The 19,078-nt window shown below is 35.1% G+C and overlaps 1 protein-coding gene across 2 annotated transcripts; it reads right to left on the minus strand.

The window, feature by feature from the left end:
- Positions 1 to 507: 507 nt before the first annotated feature.
- ahrrb (aryl-hydrocarbon receptor repressor b) lies at positions 508 to 18,007 on the minus strand. 2 transcript variants are annotated; one of them, XM_079877259.1, is made up of 9 exons: positions 17,809 to 18,007; positions 17,512 to 17,633; positions 16,505 to 16,686; positions 6,281 to 6,378; positions 5,963 to 6,052; positions 3,766 to 3,871; positions 3,379 to 3,512; positions 2,994 to 3,178; positions 508 to 1,991 (listed from the first exon to the last, which is right to left on the minus strand). In XM_079877259.1, the coding sequence occupies exons 2-9, from the start codon at positions 17,571 to 17,573 to the stop codon at positions 1,088 to 1,090; spliced, it is 1,761 nt and encodes a 586-aa protein (XP_079733385.1). In that variant the 5' UTR covers positions 17,574 to 17,633; positions 17,809 to 18,007; the 3' UTR covers positions 508 to 1,087. The 2 variants fall into 2 exon arrangements, with proteins under 2 accessions (XP_079733385.1, XP_079733384.1); XM_079877258.1 differs by having other exon boundaries at positions 965 to 1,991; positions 3,379 to 3,515; positions 17,809 to 17,924.
- Between the last annotated feature and the right edge of the window lie 1,071 nt (positions 18,008 to 19,078).

Genomic DNA, 19,078 nt, shown 5'->3' on the forward strand with positions numbered 1-19,078 from the left:
TTACATTTGAAAGTTCTACATTTACCATTAGTACTTTCACTGTTTAGATTAGGAGCTCTAAAATCTGAGAGAAATCCAAACAGAAAACACAACAGATACATTGCTATTAAAAGATTAACAAGCATTACGTGTACAAATAAAGTGATTAAACTGTGGAGACACACTACAATACAATGCTTTGATCAATAATAGTTTTAAATACAGTCTGATAGCAGATAAAGTGAATTTCCTCTGGGGTAGATATAGGTTTATCTACATTCTCAATATGGTTAATTTTTAACATATTAATCATAAATTCAGTATGAGAATGACAACACATGCTGTACAAAACATAAAGCTCCTCACATGTAGCATAAAAACAAACAAGTGTCCTTAGTAATGACTACTTTTTACACAAAAAAATATCAATATGAATGAATAATTCCATGAAGTAAAAGTAAATGCACGTTTATGCACTTGAATAATAATAATAATAATAATAATAATAATAATAAACACAATTTTTTAAATTTCATTAGGGAAATTATCTTTATTTGTCTGTACACTTTTTATCTCACGAATATGACATGCATGTAAATCCAAAATCTGTAGCCTACCTAAAAGTGACAAAATACAAAACATCTCAAAAACCTATCCGATTCAGAAGACAACCTGAGTATTGTATTTGGTTTAACAGTCTGGCTTTATATAGAATAACTAGTTTTGTATGTCCGGAGGGAAATACCAGTGCTTGCAAGGCAGAAAAAGAATAGGTTTAGGTTTAGGAATAAATAAAATGCTGCTATAGAGCTGCTTCATTGCCGTCATTACATCTCGATTTCTTGTGAGAAACCACAATTCGGCATGCAAACACGACAATCATTCTTGGGTGTAGATTATAAATTCAAAACATTCTTTCAATGTAAGCCAATGGGAGATTTTCACATTTTAATCTTAAATTTCTAACGTACCAAAGACTGAAATTTAGTAGGTTAAGCAATTCAGGCTGAATTAAAAGCACAAATTTGTGGATAAGAAAAGTAGAAAGAAGATAGATACACCTTGCAAGCACTATAACTGATGAGTAATGTTGACATGGTCACAGAGTTCACTGCATGTAAACGTAAGGGTTTGCTTTGTGTAGAATAGCATTCACAGTGGAAGTTGAAGTAATATTTTGTTGCACGTGCCCTTGACTAACATCCCGACACCAAGGTGGAGAGTCGTCGGGTTCTCGTTTAATCGTGTGCAGCAGGTTGCGACTCCTGAACTCGTAAGTCAGCCGGATATCATGCTGCATGTAGCTTTTATGATCTGTGGAGGCATTTGCGAACACATATGTGTCCTGACTGCCGATCGGCTGGTAAGAGTGGTTCAGGTCTTTGTTCAGGACACACTTAAGAGGTCTACTGACTCCCGCACACAGATGCTTGTGTGCATTGATAGGAGCATTGATGGCAGCTTTGCCATTTTGATATGGAGTACAGCAGTCATGATATTCAGCCTCCGTTTTCACCTGTGCATATTCAGGGCGCCAGAACGTCCCGTATGCGTTACACGCGTTTTCAGAGTCGGAATCTTGTTCGGTCTTAATAGCCGCTTCGGGAAGCATATTAAAACATTCATTCTGCATCATGCACATTCTCTCCACCTTCCCCTCGATGCAATAACCTTGCACCTTCTGCAATTCTGTGTTGCAACCGTTTCGTAATTTTCCAGAATGGCCGTGTTTATAGAAGCTTCCAGGTACCAGGTAGTTTTCACTGGAGTCTGTGCGCAAGGCAACAGGACAGCGGGCGTCCCACGAGGCATCGACAGCCTGCAACCTAGAGACGCCCAGAGTGGAAACACAGAAGTTGAGCGGCTCATCTTGGGTTTTGCAGCCCTCTCCTCTGTACTTTGTGTTGGCCAGGGCTGACCATGAATCATCATGACCCGATGTGTTGGTCCAGTTGACACGTAGCACGTCTTCACTGTCAAATGAGCCGCAGGAAACTCGTTGCCTTTTATCACTGGAGATAGTAGAAGTTAAACTGATTAAAAGACAATTTCTTGTGTACATCTGTGTGTCCTTTACAAAGTAGCCTACCATGTTTTTGGATACTACTATGACTGAGTACTGGGCAAAAACCATAGTACATCAATATGGTAATCATACAGTACCGTTGTACACTACCATCTTAATGTTTTGGGTCGGTAAGATTTTTTTAATGTTTTTGAAAGAAGTCTCAACTGCTCACTAAGGCTGCATTTATTTAATCAAAAATACAGTAAAAACAGTAATATTTTGAAATATTATTACAATCTAAAAGAAGGGTTTTCTATAAGAAAATATTTTATTCTGGTGTAATTTATTCCTGTGTTTAAAGCTGAATTTTCAGCATCATTACTCCAGTTTTCAGTCAGTGTCATATGATCCTTCAGAAACCATAATAATATGCTGATTTGCTGCCCAAGAACAATTTCTTATTATTATCAATGTTAAAAACAGTTGTGCTGCTTAATATTTTTGTGGAAACCGTGATACTTTTTTTTCAGGATTCATTGATGAATAAAAATAAAAATCTTTTGTAACATTATAAATGTATTTACTGTCACTTTTCATATCTTTGCTGAATAAAAGCATTAATTTGACCCCCGAACTCTATGGTAGTATATATATCAAAAGTACCATCTGTGACCTTTATTGCTTTTATAAACTACCCTGGCACGAAATTGACCCAATTTACTTTCTTACTGTGCACAATTAATTACAAAAAGTATTGCTCTCAAAATCTTTCATCAAAATGTAATACTTTCAAGTGGATAAAATATATAACAAGTTTTCTTTACCCTGTTTTCATTCAAATGAGTTATTAATGCAGTTTTATGATGATTTTAATTTTATTCAAATAATTTTTCTGCATTAAAATAGTTTCAATTATAATGCAATTTAAATTGACTTCTTGGGGAAATAATTCATAATTATAAGCAAAAATGCAATGCATAGACAAGCAGACAGACAGAATGTGTACCTGCTGCTAGAGCCTTTGTGTTTGCCCTTCATCATCATACTCTTCATCTTTAGCTCCGTGATGAAGGGCAGTACTAGAGGAACAGCCACACAAAACAGAGCAAGCTGGGGCGGCAGCAAAGATCCTGAGTCCGTCTTCCTCCTCTGACCCTGCAGGAACTTCAGGCTGCCCTGAAACTGCAAGTTCTACAGGAGACGAGAGCAAATCAGAGCGAGACAGACTCAGTGGATAGAGTACTGGCAACATGAACATGTGGGAAGGTCTGAGGCCCCTAATTCGGCATGAAACAGAAGTTGCGATAGTCTTTTCATCCCTAATATGACGTATTTCCAAATGTGAAACGGCTTCTTGAACAAGAAAAAACTGTAGTGATTTCATGACTGACCAGGAAGCCGGAGGTGCTGTCCAGCAGGCATCGCACTCGAGAGACGAAGCACCGCGTGAGGAACGGAGACAGTTCAGGAGGAACACCGTCAGGCTCCTCAGCGCTATACAGATGACCCATCACAACATCCTCGTCTACTAGAACACACATTCACACAACACATAGTTCAGAAACACATGACTCGGGTGTGTAATGACAGATGTATGAAGTGAAATATACTGTAGTCTCTCTTTTCCATGCAATTATAATGAGACAGCTGGAGCTTATAAGCTTCAAAATAGATGCAAAAGCAATATAAAAGTGTTATAAAAAAATATGCACATTACTTTAGAAGACTTGGAATATTGCACATGTATTATATAGGGTTAATGGTAATTCCACACACACCAGTGTCTTGCTGGCCAGGGTTCATCGCCCAGTGGAGCTGCCTCTGAAACTCCAGTCGCTCCGCCACATGGACATAATCGAAGACCTTCTGATGCATCACGTCTGTCTGCCAGACAAGATCACACACACCGACACAAAAGCAGAGAATGTTGATTTCTTAAGCGTTTTAGCTCCCACATCGGTGTGTTTTGTGTTATCGGCTGCTGCATTGACCTGCGCACAGTTGCAATGCAATGACCAAATGTCTCTCAGTCTCAGTCAACACCACAAGTTTATATGGTCTAATTCAGTTTTATGCTAAACCACATTAGAAACATTACTCATCAACATTTCCTTGTGGAGTCACTTCAACTGCTGGTAAAACATTCATAAGCATTTTAGATCCAGAGGTTCCTGGCAGATAGTCCAATGTATTCATAATTCATGCAATTATTCTTGTGCATTTGCTTCGGTTACTATTAATAAGCAGTCAGATGCCAGAGCTGTGGCACAGAGAGTAGTGCATCACTAAAGCTGACATATTAAGAGCTGTTGTGCTCAACCTGTGCTTGAGTTCAACCTAGGTCATGCAGCCAGTAGCGGCCTTTGCTATGTTTCACCCGTTTCACTTGAGCAGAAGGTGTCTCTGTCCGCGCTCAAAAACGCCACCAAAATTAATAACCCCATACCCTATTGATAGCCTATTGATTTTATACAACAGTTCAATAAACAAGAAGTGAATGTTAGGTAACAAATCCACAGTAGAGCCACTGTGCGACTCAGAGCAACTGAATGAGTCCACATTTTGAAGGAATCGTTTGACTGAATGACTCACTTGTTAAGACAATGATTTTTTTCTTTGTTTAATTTAATATATTTTTTTATTTTTATTTTTTATTTATTTAGATGTCCGCACTTAAAACACGCCGTTATGAGATCGCTGGATGAGGATAAAAAAGCCAAGTTCTAAACGTCAAAATCGGAGTGTGTTAAACATTTCCTCTTGATGTAGCCTATTCATATTCATATTGTATTAAAACACTTATCTAATCCCTGTCCTCTCAGTTTTCTTTGCCCTCATGGTGCTCGCTGAGCTGAGAGAATAACGAAGATTGAATGTTGATTTTGGTTTTGTGATTGTAATGTGTGGATAGTGGTAGATAGAATGTGTTTATAAATAGACTATTAAAAGTGAAATAATGATAACAGATACTAAAGTAATTGCATACATTATTTTCTTTTTTTGGGGGTGATGGGGGGCCTCCAACTGTTATTCTCTGCTAATTAAATTAGCACTCAGAACCTTCAGACTGCTTTCTCATGTACAATGTATGCCTGAAGCCACGAATCCCTTTTCACAGCCCCATGTGTTTGTTGCGTGACACCAGGGCCGCTTGCATGCGGACAGACGTGTCTCTACACTGAAGAAAAACAAAAGCCTTAAAATACCAGGCCATACTCTCTGTTCATAAACAATAAACTCTGCCTAAAATATTCAACCTTCCCTTTACTTTCCAGTGTGGGAATGCAAGGCTTTCTGCAAACTTTGATGACTAACCATCTCATGACAAACTATCACAGTTTCAGTGAGGATCCAAACAAGTTTCCTTCTTGGAAGAGAAGGTTTGTTTGCTGAAGAAGCCTGACTCTTTGAAGGCTATGAGAAAGTCTTAAATTAGCCAAGAACTGAAAAAACTTAACTATTTTTACACATTCTGGTGAAGAAGGCCTATAACACAGACATTGTGGTTATTTCTTCTGTAGCCACACATGATTTTTGTTTAGATTTCTCTGATGATACAGGAATTTTATTTGAGAACTGTTTTTACACTGGATAACACTGGATTTCAATATAATATTTTTGGATTGTCACGCATGAAAGATAAATACACATTCTTTTTACCCTCCCTCTTAAATAATAAATTAATAAAATGTTTTAAAAATATAAAAGCAGTAAACATTCACAGCAGGACGGAAATGGGGAAAAGGCATTACATCTAACATATTTAATCAAAAGAATATATTATATAATATATTAATAAAAATATATATAAAATAAAAAGTAAAAGGAATATATATACATATACATATACATATATAAAATAAATAAATAAACGTGAGCATCTGAACAAGTTACATGCTATTTTAGATCATAACCATTCCATTATTCCTATGCATGTATTTCTAGAGTATACGTTTTCATTTGATGGTTTATTACCTGATGAAATCCCAGGTAGTCAACGATAGTGGTAGATGCATAGAAAATAACACCATCTGAGCTCACGACCAGTGCAAATCCAGAGAGAGACTACAAGACACACACACAAAAAAAAAACAGATTATTGTGGGAAACGTGTAAATATGGAATACCGGTCAATATTTTTCCACAATGATAGTGACATGATTAAACCTTTGACTTAAACTCTGATTTTTAGACTTCAGAAGACAAGACAATAAACAACAATAAACTATTTCTTTGACAATAAACAATTTCTGAAGTGTAATGAAGGATGTTTAGAGTAGAACTATAACACACCTGTAGGAGAAGATCACTCTCTACAACACTGGGCAGAATCTCTTTCCGGTGCTCTGGGATCGAGGCATCGCTGCTGAGATCTTCTTTTTCTTGGACCGCTGTGAGGAACAAGAGCACATGAGACAGAGAACCATGGACATGGAAAATATAATGACAAGAATTTCTGCATAAACATTTCTGATATCAAATCATGCTAATAAAAAAACATTCATTAAACATTTTACAGTGAATTTTTTTTTTATTGTTTAAACAAAGATTGTTTATAGGAAACCCATTTTGTCTCACAAATAAAGAAAACCAAGACAATCACTGCTTCATAAGAACAAATCCCACTGATCATTCTTTTTCATTAAGCAATCCATATTAGATGCGCTTTCCCAATTTCACAACTGTTTGAGACTGATTCAAAGCAGTGAAAAGAAAGTCTTTCTTGTGACAACCCAAGTGCCCTTTGTTAGCTGTGCTAACCAAAAAAGAGCAAGAAAAAAAAACAAAATCTTGAAATAATTCAGACTTTTTTTCTTTAGTTATTTTTGTGGGCACTTCATGCCAAACATAAGAACATCAAAGCAAAGAAGACAACCACAAATAGTCTGAGCTGTGATGTTTACACAACTCAAATATCATCATTCATTTATTAACCATTTCGGTCATACTCTTGGTGATTATTTGGGCCATGTCTTGCCATTCACAAGAGACTGTCTTTTTCTTGGCAATGATTTTTCAAACTGGAGGAAACCAGAGCACCTGAAGGAAACAAGAACCAGGGATCTTCTTGCTGGGAGGCGACACTGACACCCACTGAACCACTATGCTATTTTAAAGGTTCAGAATTTTGCATAAACCCTTACAATAGATTTACATGCATCCAAGGTCAAAAAACTATTTAATTTTCATATAATATTCATTGCAGAATCATCTAATATCTCAAATTGTCTGAAATGTCTAAACCCTTCCTTTCTTATGTCTACTGTGCTCTCATTGGTCAGATGACCCAGACTGTTGTGATTGCTCTACCGCTTACAGCATTTTTCAGGGAAATAAATGCCCATCACCATATCTGAATTTCAGACCTTCCTCAGGACTTGTATAAACAGTGATAAGAACAGTAACAATGGTGTTAGTTTCACTGTATCAATTCGAGTCTTCATCAAAGCCACTTGAAGGCAAGCCTGCAAGGTTAGCAAAAAAACTTAACTCTGTGATACGCAGGGAAGGAGACCAGAGGCCTTTTTTTTTATGGATGTCAATGGAGGAGAGGCTTCACTACACTGAATAAACGGCTTTTGTGGAAAAACGGCTTATTTAATGAATTGACAGCCCATTGGCTAATCTTCAACATACTCTTAAACATTATTTTTAGTTTACATCCAAAAAAATGCTGTTTTATAAGTGAAGTAAGTCAGGGACAACTGCACGACAGTGATTGACTGTCACACAACTCTGAATGAAATTCAATGACGTCACGGCTATAATGTGATTGGTTATCAAAGCACACGTGGATTGAAGTTAGCCGTTATGCTTTCTCCAATGGTGAAGCCACGGACCCTCGTATCACCCAATAATAAGACCATCTGTCCTCATCCTTTGAAAGTGCAGTAAAATGGAATTGCTTTCGCAGAAATGAAAACAGCGTCTTTTCAAATAACTCCATTTGTCATGCATGATGATCTTTGAAACTTTGCAGATATTTTACATTGACATACAGTTATATTCTACACTACATGAAAGATGATATATGAAAAATAATAGCGGTGCTTAAAAGGGATAGTTCACCCAAAAATTAAAATGATCCCATAATTGACTCACCCTCAAGCCATTCTAGGTGTAAATGACTTTCTTCTTTCAACCAAACACTGGCTATATATACAGTATATATAAAAAATCCTGGCTCTTCCAAGCTTTATAAAGGGAGTGAATAGTAACGTGGATCATTTTGAAGGCAAAAAAGGACATCCATCAATGGATATAATGGATATGCATGGATATTAATATAACTCAGATTGTGTTTGGCTAAAAGAAGAAAGTTATATACACCAAGGATGGCTTGAGGCCAGGGGAGTAAATTATGATATGATTTAAATGTTTGGGTGAACTAACCCTTTAAGAACAAGGATATGCAAAATATTCAAGATACTAAAATTGGCGTCGTGAAATGCTCCCTGCTAATCATTTTATGCAGGTCTGGGGTAAGAAAAACAGCGCAAGTCAAATAGGGAGGGGCTGTAGTGTTCAGAGTCCACCCCATTTATGTCTGACTATGCCAAATCTAAATATTTTATCATTCAAACACTGCACAAAAACCTGTGCTCACTAACATGAGGGAAATCTCCAGCATCTCTCCCCAAAGACTCGTTCTCCATTCATTCACTTCACGTCTGCTGCCAAACAAGCTAAAATCTGCAGGTGGATGAGCTACGTTTCACAAAATGGCAGAAATGGCTTTTAAAAGCAGCCCATTTCACTGCTGGGATGTTTTGATGAGGGGAAGGAAATAAAAAACAGATCTGCTCTTGACAATTGAGGTTAGATTTACGAGCAGATGTGTTTGTGTGCTAGCTATTACGCAGTAAAGAATGGACTCACTCTATAACCTTTTTCCCCTCTTACTTTTAAATTGCTACTTGCTTAATGTCTCAAAAAAAAAAAAAAAAAAACTCATGAAGTTTAAGCACAGCACACTTAAATGGATATAGTTCACAGAAAAAAAAAAAGATAATTCTGTCATCATTTATTCACTATCATGTCAAATTTATTTTGATTAATGTTTTAACTTTTATGTCTATGTAATGAAAGTAGGGTCTTGACTCATTTGTGCATTGCTGGTTTCCAGAGCTCTGATGGACAGATAATTAGATCATTTTCACTGGAGTTCCTCTGAGGTCAGGCTCTGGTGTACTAGAGTCACGCAAACCCTGCTATACAGGCTCTTAAAGGGCCAGTGCTCAATTTAAACGAATGAAAACTGAACAAACTAAGAGACTGACTGAAGTCTGTCTATCCATCCATCCATCCATCCATCCATCTATCCATCCATCCATCTAGATCTATTTGGGGTAAGATTTTTAAAATGTTTTTTTAAAATCTCTAATGCTCACAAAAGCAACATTTCTTTGAACAAAAAATACTGTAAAAACAGTTACATTGTAAAATATTACTACAATTTAAAATAACTTTTCTATCTTCTGCAGCATTATGATTGTCATTACTGTCACTTTTGAGTAATTTAATGCATCCTTCCTTGCTGAATGAAACTATTAATAGCTTTCCAAAAACAAAAACAGCTTACTGACCCCAAACATTTGTGTGTATCTATCTATCTGTCTGTCTTTCAATACACTTAAGAATTCATTTAAATTGTTTTCCGGTCAATTGGTCACATGACACAAACATAACAGACCACTGCAGAGGCACATGCATTCCAATGGGAGATTATTTCACATCACTAGCACTGACGACAACAGCTCTCCAACTGAACGTGGGTTAACCTTACCAAAGAGAGGTCAACTTGTGCCTTTTGTGAACTAATGGCTGTTGCGTGAGAGAACCCGTGTTTGGAAACAGTCTTCGCATGAGATCATGCTTTAGACTGCTGGCACACGGCAGCATTATTCACAAAACAGTCTGGTTTTACATGACTGTTATTATAAATTCTGTTTTACTGAGCATTGCATATCGATTGTAAATCTTTTCCAGGAATGCCAATCCCTAAATGGCATATATAATGAATAAAACAAAGCATAGGGTCATTTATTTAGTAAATGTTTTTTAACATCTCTGATAGTCTGTGTCCAAGCTGCATAACAGGAGTGAAAAACAGTTAAAGGGAAAGAGGGGGCTAAACGTGTGCAAGAAGAATATAAAAGGACTCACCATGTTGTGCAGTTGTAACGCAGCAGAACAAGCTTAATGGCAAACTTCTCTATGACGTATCTGGGTCACTTTTACAAGTCGTTCGCACGACATCGTGTGCAGAGGAACTGCCTTCTGGTTCCCAACAAACAGGGACCCCATTAATGTTCTTACTGGGAGGTTTTGATGTTGACAACAAATATCTCAACTCTTCTTTTTTATGCTGCACTTTGGTGCAAACAAAGAGCTGTTTGAATGAGGGTGACAGAATACATAATACTAGCAATTATGAGGGAATTAAACAAAATTCTCAATGGATGCACATACAACACAACGTAAATAAAAGATAAAAGATTGATTTGAGGTATAAGATCAGGGAATTATCATGGGGGGGATCCTCAATCACATGCTAAAACAGATGTTTGGAGACTCACGCACATGCATGATGCAGGACGCTTGGATCATTTATCAGCTTCTAGCACACATTCTCAAATGATGAAAACAAACAGAGGAATGTTTCCAGGACAGAGACGCGGGATGGAATTTTCCTGATCTGCACGCTATACGAATTTGCCAAGGAGGGTCTGGTGTCTGCCAAACGCCTGCACAACTGTGAATTCTCTGGAAAAATGTGAACATAATACTGGACGCTCTGTATGGAAGGGCACCAGAGCAACATCATTCCCTCATGAAGACCAAACAGACCTGATGCTGTCATCCCTGTGTTCAGCTCATGACAAATTCATCATAATATATTGATTTAAAAATACGAAGAAAAAAAATACGCTTCCCCTAAGGATTCTGAATATCACTAACAATGTTTCAAACTGTGCTCAGATTTGCCAAGATACTAAAATCTAAAATATCTGAAAAACTCAAACATTTCCCATTAAGTATTTGATCTAGCTTACCATTCAAAAGTAAGAATCTTTTGAAAGAAATCCTCATTCAGCAAGGATGCATTAAATTCATCAAAAGTGACGGACATTTTTAAAGCTTCAAAATATTTATTTCAAATATAAATATTACCTTTAATTAAAGTTTAATAATATTAATAAAATATTGAGTAGCACAACAGTTTTCAACATTGATAATCATAAATGTTTCTTGAGCAGAAAATCATCATATCAGAATGATTTCTGAAGGATCATGTGACACTGAAGACTGGAGTAATGATGCTGAAAATACAGCTTTGACCACAGGAATAAATTACATTTTAAAATATATTAAAATAGAAAACAGTTATTTTAAAATGTAATAATATTTTACAATATTAATGTTTTTACTGTATTTTTTTAATCAAATAAATGCAGCCTTAGTGATTATAAGCGATTTCACTCAAAAACAGTGATTGTACCAACCAAACTTTTGACCGATTGTGTACATATCAGTTTTATAGCTCTATATTTATCATGCATATCCATTTTTTGAGCCGAAGCACACAGAAAATAAATGTCTGAGAAAAAGTTGATTTAAATGAAACTATTGAAAGCTCTCATAAGCTATGGAAGAGCAACATGCAAGCAAAAAAAAATCCTTTGGGATTGAACACTGGAAACCAAAACTTATTTTATAAATCATCCAAAAAAATGCAGTCACATAATACTTACATCATTATATAATGATAAAATTTAGACTATGATTACTACATTATATCATTTGAAACAACGGAGGTGATGAGACATTTACAAATGAGAAGTGCAAAAATGTGAACACATTTTACACAATATTTATTCAATTAACTAAAAAAAAAAAAAAAAGATGCAAGAATAAACAGTGTTTATTCATTGACAAAGCTGTAGATGTTAGAACATGGCTTGGTCTATTACAGGAAAAACTGAAAATGTAAAAAACATTCAATCCCGTGGTTATCAAACGGTCATATGTGGCCACTAAAAGTGGATTGTGAATGATCTAAACAGAAGGATCAAAACTGATCTGCATCTTCCCCCTCTTAGTGCTTTTCTCAGGACGGGGACTTTGCCAGGCTGCAGTCACGCAAACACTCCCTAGGAGCCAGTGGAGCATTCATTACCCATAACCCCCTTCACTTCAACATCCCACACACTTTCTCTCTCTGTGAATCTCAATTACTCCCTCATGTGCAGTTTAAGTTGTTATTCACGCACTGCAACTAACATTCAAAGTAGATTAACATTTCTTGAAACAATACAGAGCTTACAATTGCATTAAATATTTAAGCTCAGGTTTCAGACTCAAATTAAATGCCAAGTCAATAAACACGGTCTTATTCATGACACTCAGCATGCATCTTGTTTTCTGGCGGGGAAAAAACACACATAATACAGCCTGTCGTCGTCCAAGCAGTGTAAAACAGCTATTGATGGTCATATGAATTTATGAAAGAAAAGACCAATAACTGAATATGTAAAAAACTGCACACACAAAAAAAAACTACAAACGTGTATTTATTATATATATATAAACCTTTTTAAGAAATAATTCAACCAAAAATGTAAATTCATGTTTCAAACCCACCTCAGAAAATGTATCATAGGTTTGCAATAACATACATTTTAATTGTGTATACTATTCACCCAGAATTGACAATTTCCAAATGTGCATTTCATTTCTTTCTTCAATGGAAAAGTAGATATTTTGAAGAATAATGTTGAGGAATTTTTAAGAATTTACTTGGAATTCTATGGATCAGAAAATTATTATTGTTTTTTTTTTTTTTTTTTTTTTTTATCTCCTAAAGAAAGGGAGACATACCGGTTTGATTAACATGAAAATTAGAATTTTTTTTGACAGAACATTGTAGAGATAGCAAAAAATAATATATATATTTTTTCAAATAAATAAAATAAATTCATTTTCATTCATATATATATATAATATATATATATATATATATATACACCTTTTTAAGAAATAATTCAACCAAAAATGTAAATTCACGTTTCAAACCCACCTCAAGAAATGTATCATTAGGTTTTGATCCTGCTCCATACACACAGCACATCTATGGCTGTAATTAAAATTAAAACAATTTTGAATAGAGGATGTTTGTTAAGAGGTTTATGAATTAGCTGCATCTTATATATTTACATTATTTTAAAAAATCATGCACATTTTTGTAACCATCAAGCTCGTGATACGATGATCATCATTAGTCTCATTATCATTAGGCATTAGTGTATGTAGCTCTCAATCCTATTAACAGCCTCTGTGCGCCGGTTCTGAGCACATGTGTGTCTAATGCAGTGTTGGCAGTAACAAGAAGCTGCTGGAACTGGAAACAGACACATTGCATTTGGCCAATCTGTGCTACCATTAAACACTTCCCTTCAGGTGTGACTCTTAGTGACTTCACTTTGAAACAATATAAAACAGGAACAAGATCCTATGCTCATGTTTTAATCAAAATGATGCAAGACAAGTTATACACTGAAGTTTAATACATTTGTTTAAATCACAAATCCTAAGTTTGAGCAATAATGGTCATATTAGCAAGCACTTAATGAGCATTTGCAATACATTAATTCATCCTGAAAGTTTGTGGGATCCGTTTATACCCTCCACATCCTGAGAGGCCTGGAAATGTGTTTGAATTCACCTGGCAGTGTGACAATCATGATTGGATTATAATTGTATGGAACAAGCCTCTAAAAATGGTGTTGGACCAACCAAGATTTTCCTGCTGTGTTTTAAGACTTGTGGTGGAGAAAGAAAACACAATGTGTCTGGACCAGACACAGCCTCGGTCATGCACAACTAATCTGCACGGTTACTCACGAGAACACAGAGGCCGAGAGGAGAGAAATTAGGAGAAACTTCCATTCACGTACAACATTAAAGGAATAATTCACCCAGAATCGTCCATTTCCAAATGTGCATTTCATTTCTTTCTTCCATGGAAAAGTAGATATTTTGCAGAATAATGTTGAGGAATTTTCAAGAATTTACTTATTATATGGATGGGATCTTTTTGTTTAAATATCTCCTAAAAAAAAAGAAAGGGAGACATACCATGTTTGATTGACATGAAAATGAGCATTTTTTTGACAGAATAAGAATATATTGTAGAGCTATGAAAGTAGCAGCTCTGATTCTTTGGTCTTGGAAGAATTTGATGAGAAATATTTGAGCTCATGTTGAAATCTCTGACTTGAATCTCGTTGCAGTCTTGGAGAACATGGGGAAAAAAAGAGAGATTTTTCTTTCCTAAAGTCAACACCCAACTCAATAAAGAACAGGAAAGTGTCGGATAAATAAGAGGTTTGTTAGTGGATTCATATCATTAGCAAAATATTGAATTACTGTACATTAAATAAATCCTTTCTACCTTTAGTTTTGCTAAGCAAATTCTTCAACTTGACAGTTTTTTCCATAACTTTTCCATGAAACCCTTTTTGATGACATTCCGGTTCACATTTTAATTTCCAATCTGGCTGGAATTTCTGACATATTTCTACACTGTCAAGGCCTTGGCTGTAATTTACGGCTTGAATGAAGGTGACGGAAAATGAGAGCAGACCAAAAAATGCAAATGGCCTTGAGAAGATGAATTAGTTAAAACTCCAATGTTTGAACATAATACACACATCAATCTTATTTGAACTGAAAGATCAAGGTTGGCACAAACCGAGATCCGTGATGGTTCATGTTTTTCAGGGTCGGATCGTACATTATAAATGACTGTATTTATGACTTTCACTATCTAAAGTAGGTCTGTGAAATCTATCCAAAATCCCAAATACACAAACCATGTGCAAAAGCTCCTATAATAAATATATACATTTAAATGCAGATTCCACTTATTGAGAACAAACAAGTGATGTAACATTACCAGTGCTAAGGAGAAACTAAATATGAAGACAAGTAACATTCAGTAATGTTATCGATTTAACGGCACTGACATTGTTCTAATCGGATTAGAACTAATTTGAATTGAACCGAGTTGGATAATGCCACCAACCTTGCAAAATCAACACTGAACTGAAATGAATCAACACTGAACTGACTTGACCTGAATAATGACACTATTGTCTTCTGTAGAGCTGAAACCGAATTCTTCATAACTGATTCATTTTACAACACTAACACTTATTTTCCTGTTTATCAATGTGACGCTACTTTGAAACAATATTGTATAAAACTATATAAATAACTTGACTTGCTTTGCAAACTGGTTTCAAAAAAGCTTCCCAAACATTGCACATGAAGCTGGACCCACATCTTTCCGACCTTTTTAGTTCATAAAGATCACTTTTCTATTACTTTATAAGCTCAAATACATTTGAGAGATGCAAAGCCCAAATACTGCCAGCTCTCCACACAGCCGCTCGAAACACTGATCCGTTTGGACACTCGGGCAATAAAACACGGTCACAACAAACAGCATGAGTGCAAGAGGGCAATCTCTACATTACACTGAGCGCTCACACATACAGCTACACATGGACCTGTCTTTATTAACACCTCCTGAAATAAATCCCATCACAAACACTATTTTTAACAGCAGAAGAATCGCATTTCTACTCATCAGCATGTTTGGTCAGCATCGCCACAAACTACAATTAAAATCCGTATTTAAGGTGAACTAACTCTTAAAGTTGTACTTTTGTTTTGTAAATAATTTAACATGCAAACTAAGAATATGCGCTAAAAATAAAAACATATGGGAAGAAAGTACTACTATTATCCAAAAACATTAAAACACAAAAACAGTGACCATACAACAATCTGGAGTTATGTAAGAATATGCAAGGAAACAAAAAAGTCAAGAGACAAATCCAGTAACACTTTATTTTACAGCGTCATTGTTACATGTAGTTACTACATTAATAACTATAAATGATGCATAATTACATGCAACTAACCCTCAACCAAATCAAACCCTAATCCGGTAACACTTTATTTTACAGTGTCCTTGTTATATATTATGTTACATGTACTTACCATAGTAATAAGAGTAAATTATGCATTATTACATGCAACTAACCCTCAACCAAATCCTAATCCTACCCTAACCCTATAGTAAGTACATGTAGTTGCTTAATATTACTCAGTACTTAAATATATAATTACACTGTAACAATGACACCTTAAAATAATGTGTAACCCCTAATCCTAACCCTAAAGTAAGTACATGTAGTTACTTAATATTACTCAGTACTTAAACGTATAATTACAGTGCAACAAAGGCACCTTAAAATAAAGTGTAACCACAAAGTTAAGTGAAACACAAAGATGAAGATGTTTGGGTCAAATCAGGTCAGTTAACCAATACCAACTAAGTTTCATTTATCTTAAAGCATTCTAATCATTTTTGGGGGCTAATGTATGATGCAAGTAGAAATTCACAGTTTTTAGCAGGCAAACTCTCAAGGAAACGTTCCTTCTTACCTTGAAAGAAGCTCTTCACTCTCAGGAAGCTGACGCTGAGTCTCAGCACTGAGAGTTTGTCCAGTTTGGAGATGACCTCTGCGCTGAAGGGCAGCAGACTCGCCAAGCGGTCCAGCTCTGCGTTCAGACGGTCACGGTGACGCTTGGACGGATTGGATTTTTGACCTGCTTTCTCTGGTTTCCTGATGACACAAACACACATTTCAAACCTGCGTGGCATCCAATTCCACCACCACATTTACAAACAGCATGATACACTGATGTATTTATATATGTGAACATGATATAACATTAAACAAATTAATAATAATGCTTATTAACAATAATAATGACATATTTATTATTAATATCGTCTTTCTATCATTGTTTTTGTTATTTGTTATGATATGGTCAATAATAAAGAGCCTTGAAATCAACATGTGTAACCCTCTACAATAAGGTCTCAATTGACAAACTAACAATGAGTAATACATTTGTTACAGTATTTCATAATCTTGTTAATGTTAGTTTATGAAAATACAGCAGTTCACCACAGTGCATTAACTAATGATAAAATACAACATTTGAACATTTCTATTTGATTAGTAAATGTTGAAATTAACATTAAGATTAATAATTGCTGTAGAAGTATTGTTCATGTTAACTATAAAAGTAAAGTTAACTAATAAAACCTTATTGTGTTATCTGAACATGAAACATTAAATAATAATTTTAATATAACCACTACTATTACTACTACTACTAATAATAATAATAATATTCACATAATCAGTGACACGTTTTTATTTGTTTTGACGGTTTGTCAATAAAAAAAATAAATAAAAAAAATCAGGTCAAGAAAGAGCCAAGAAACGACATTAAATAAAACAATTAGGCAACCACTACTACTACTACTACTACTATTATTATTAAGTTAAATATTTATTATCATTAGTGACGCATTTTACTTTCGTCGTTTTTATTGTTTTATTGATGGTTTGTTTCCAGTAAACTGATAAATACTCAACTGTTTCTGAACAGGTTTTCTCCTTTTCCTTCCAGCATACAGACAGTCTCCGGGAGGAATCATTGTTCACTTGTCCAAAGATGTCAACACTGAAAACGAGCCTTTTTTGTTTCTGGCAAACATCTTTAAACATGTGGAAAAAAGCAGAAAGGGAAAGAATAAGGAGGCGTGGGAGCGTAAAAACAGAAATAGAGACACAATAAAAGCGGATATGAACATTTTACAATATCAACTGACCTCACAGAAAATAGATTGACAAGTCATATCCAAATAGCGAATATATGAAGTGAAAACTCACCAAAATCCACATACAGCCGAAGATTGAAACGACGTAGACTATTTGAAACGAAGACAAATCATCCTGAACGTCAATAAGTGGAATAAACTGTTAACGTGCCGGCGACATCACGCGAGCGTTTATGTTTTATACCCGCTCTCTTGCGGCGCGTCATTCAGGTGGAGGATCTCCGCGCGCGCCGCGCATCCTCAACGCGAGCATTTACGCACGCACAGCGTCAACACTGTAAGCGACGCGAACAAACTAAACTCGTTCTGCTAAACTGAACCAGCGAATCTGCACAGTGAATATCACTGTGGACAGAGGAACACATTTAACCTTATTAAATGTATAATATGATATTAAAATTGTCGAAAAGTGTGAGAGAGGGTTTTTTTAATATAAGAACAAAATATAAGGAATATTTGTTGTATTACTTTTAATTAAAAATGTATACAACTAAAAATTATTTACGATCTTATTATTAAAATTATTATTAACCTTATTAAATGATAATAAGTGTCGAAAAGTGTTAGAGAGGGTTTTTTAATATAAGAACAAAATATAAGGATTTTTTTTATTACTTTTAATTAAAAATGTATACAACTAAAAATGATTTACGACCCATGTGTGTGTGGATCGTTTATTTATAACTTTATAAGATAATTTTAAAAATGCATGGAAAGTATGAAGTATACGTTTGAGTGTCTGTGTGCACATTTAAAGATTCTGCATTCACACAATGTACATTTTCATAAACTCAAGCTTGAATTTAGATTTAATATTATTTGAATGATTTTAATAAAGAGAACCAATAAAATATCTGTCAGTGAACTGAAAAAATAGGTCAGCAAATAAACTTCATTTTAGTTGAGTTTTTCAAGACATTCCCTATCTCCATTATGTTAAATCGTTTCTATATAAATAATATAAACAAGTAAAATTTATAAAAAGTTCCACTTAACATGTCAGACAACAAACCTAAGCTATGTTTTTGCAGGACAAAACTAAGCTATGTTTTTGCTATGTTTACAGATCAAAGAATATGCTACATTATTCCTTTAAATGAGATTTCAACTCAAATTAAACACTGCATGTACTACTACAATGAATATGCTTCAGCACTTGTCACATTTAAGTAAGAGTGAAACATTCAATGATCGATTTTCCCTTCCCTCCCAAAATATTGTACATTTGTCTTTTGATGAGCAAAAAAAGCTAACTTTAAAGCTTTGTGTAATTTCCCATTTGTTTGATGGCTTGATACCCCTGACTATTGTTGAATTACTTT

Source organism: Squalius cephalus, assembly GCF_949319135.1.
Source record: "Squalius cephalus genome assembly, chromosome: 7".
Lineage (NCBI taxonomy): Eukaryota > Metazoa > Chordata > Actinopteri > Cypriniformes > Leuciscidae > Squalius > Squalius cephalus.

Coding starts and splice junctions, on each gene's coding strand:
- ahrrb (XM_079877258.1), bottom strand. CDS start 17,573: ATGATTCCTCCCGGAGACTGTCTGTATGCTGGAAGGAAAAGGAGAAAA. Junction 6,053..6,280: donor AGAGTGATCTTCTCCTACAG/GTGTGTTATAGT, acceptor TGTGTCTTGTAG/TCTCTCTCTGGATTTGCACT. Junction 1,992..2,993: donor CACAAAGGCTCTAGCAGCAG/GTACACATTCTG, acceptor TACTATCTCCAG/TGATAAAAGGCAACGAGTTT.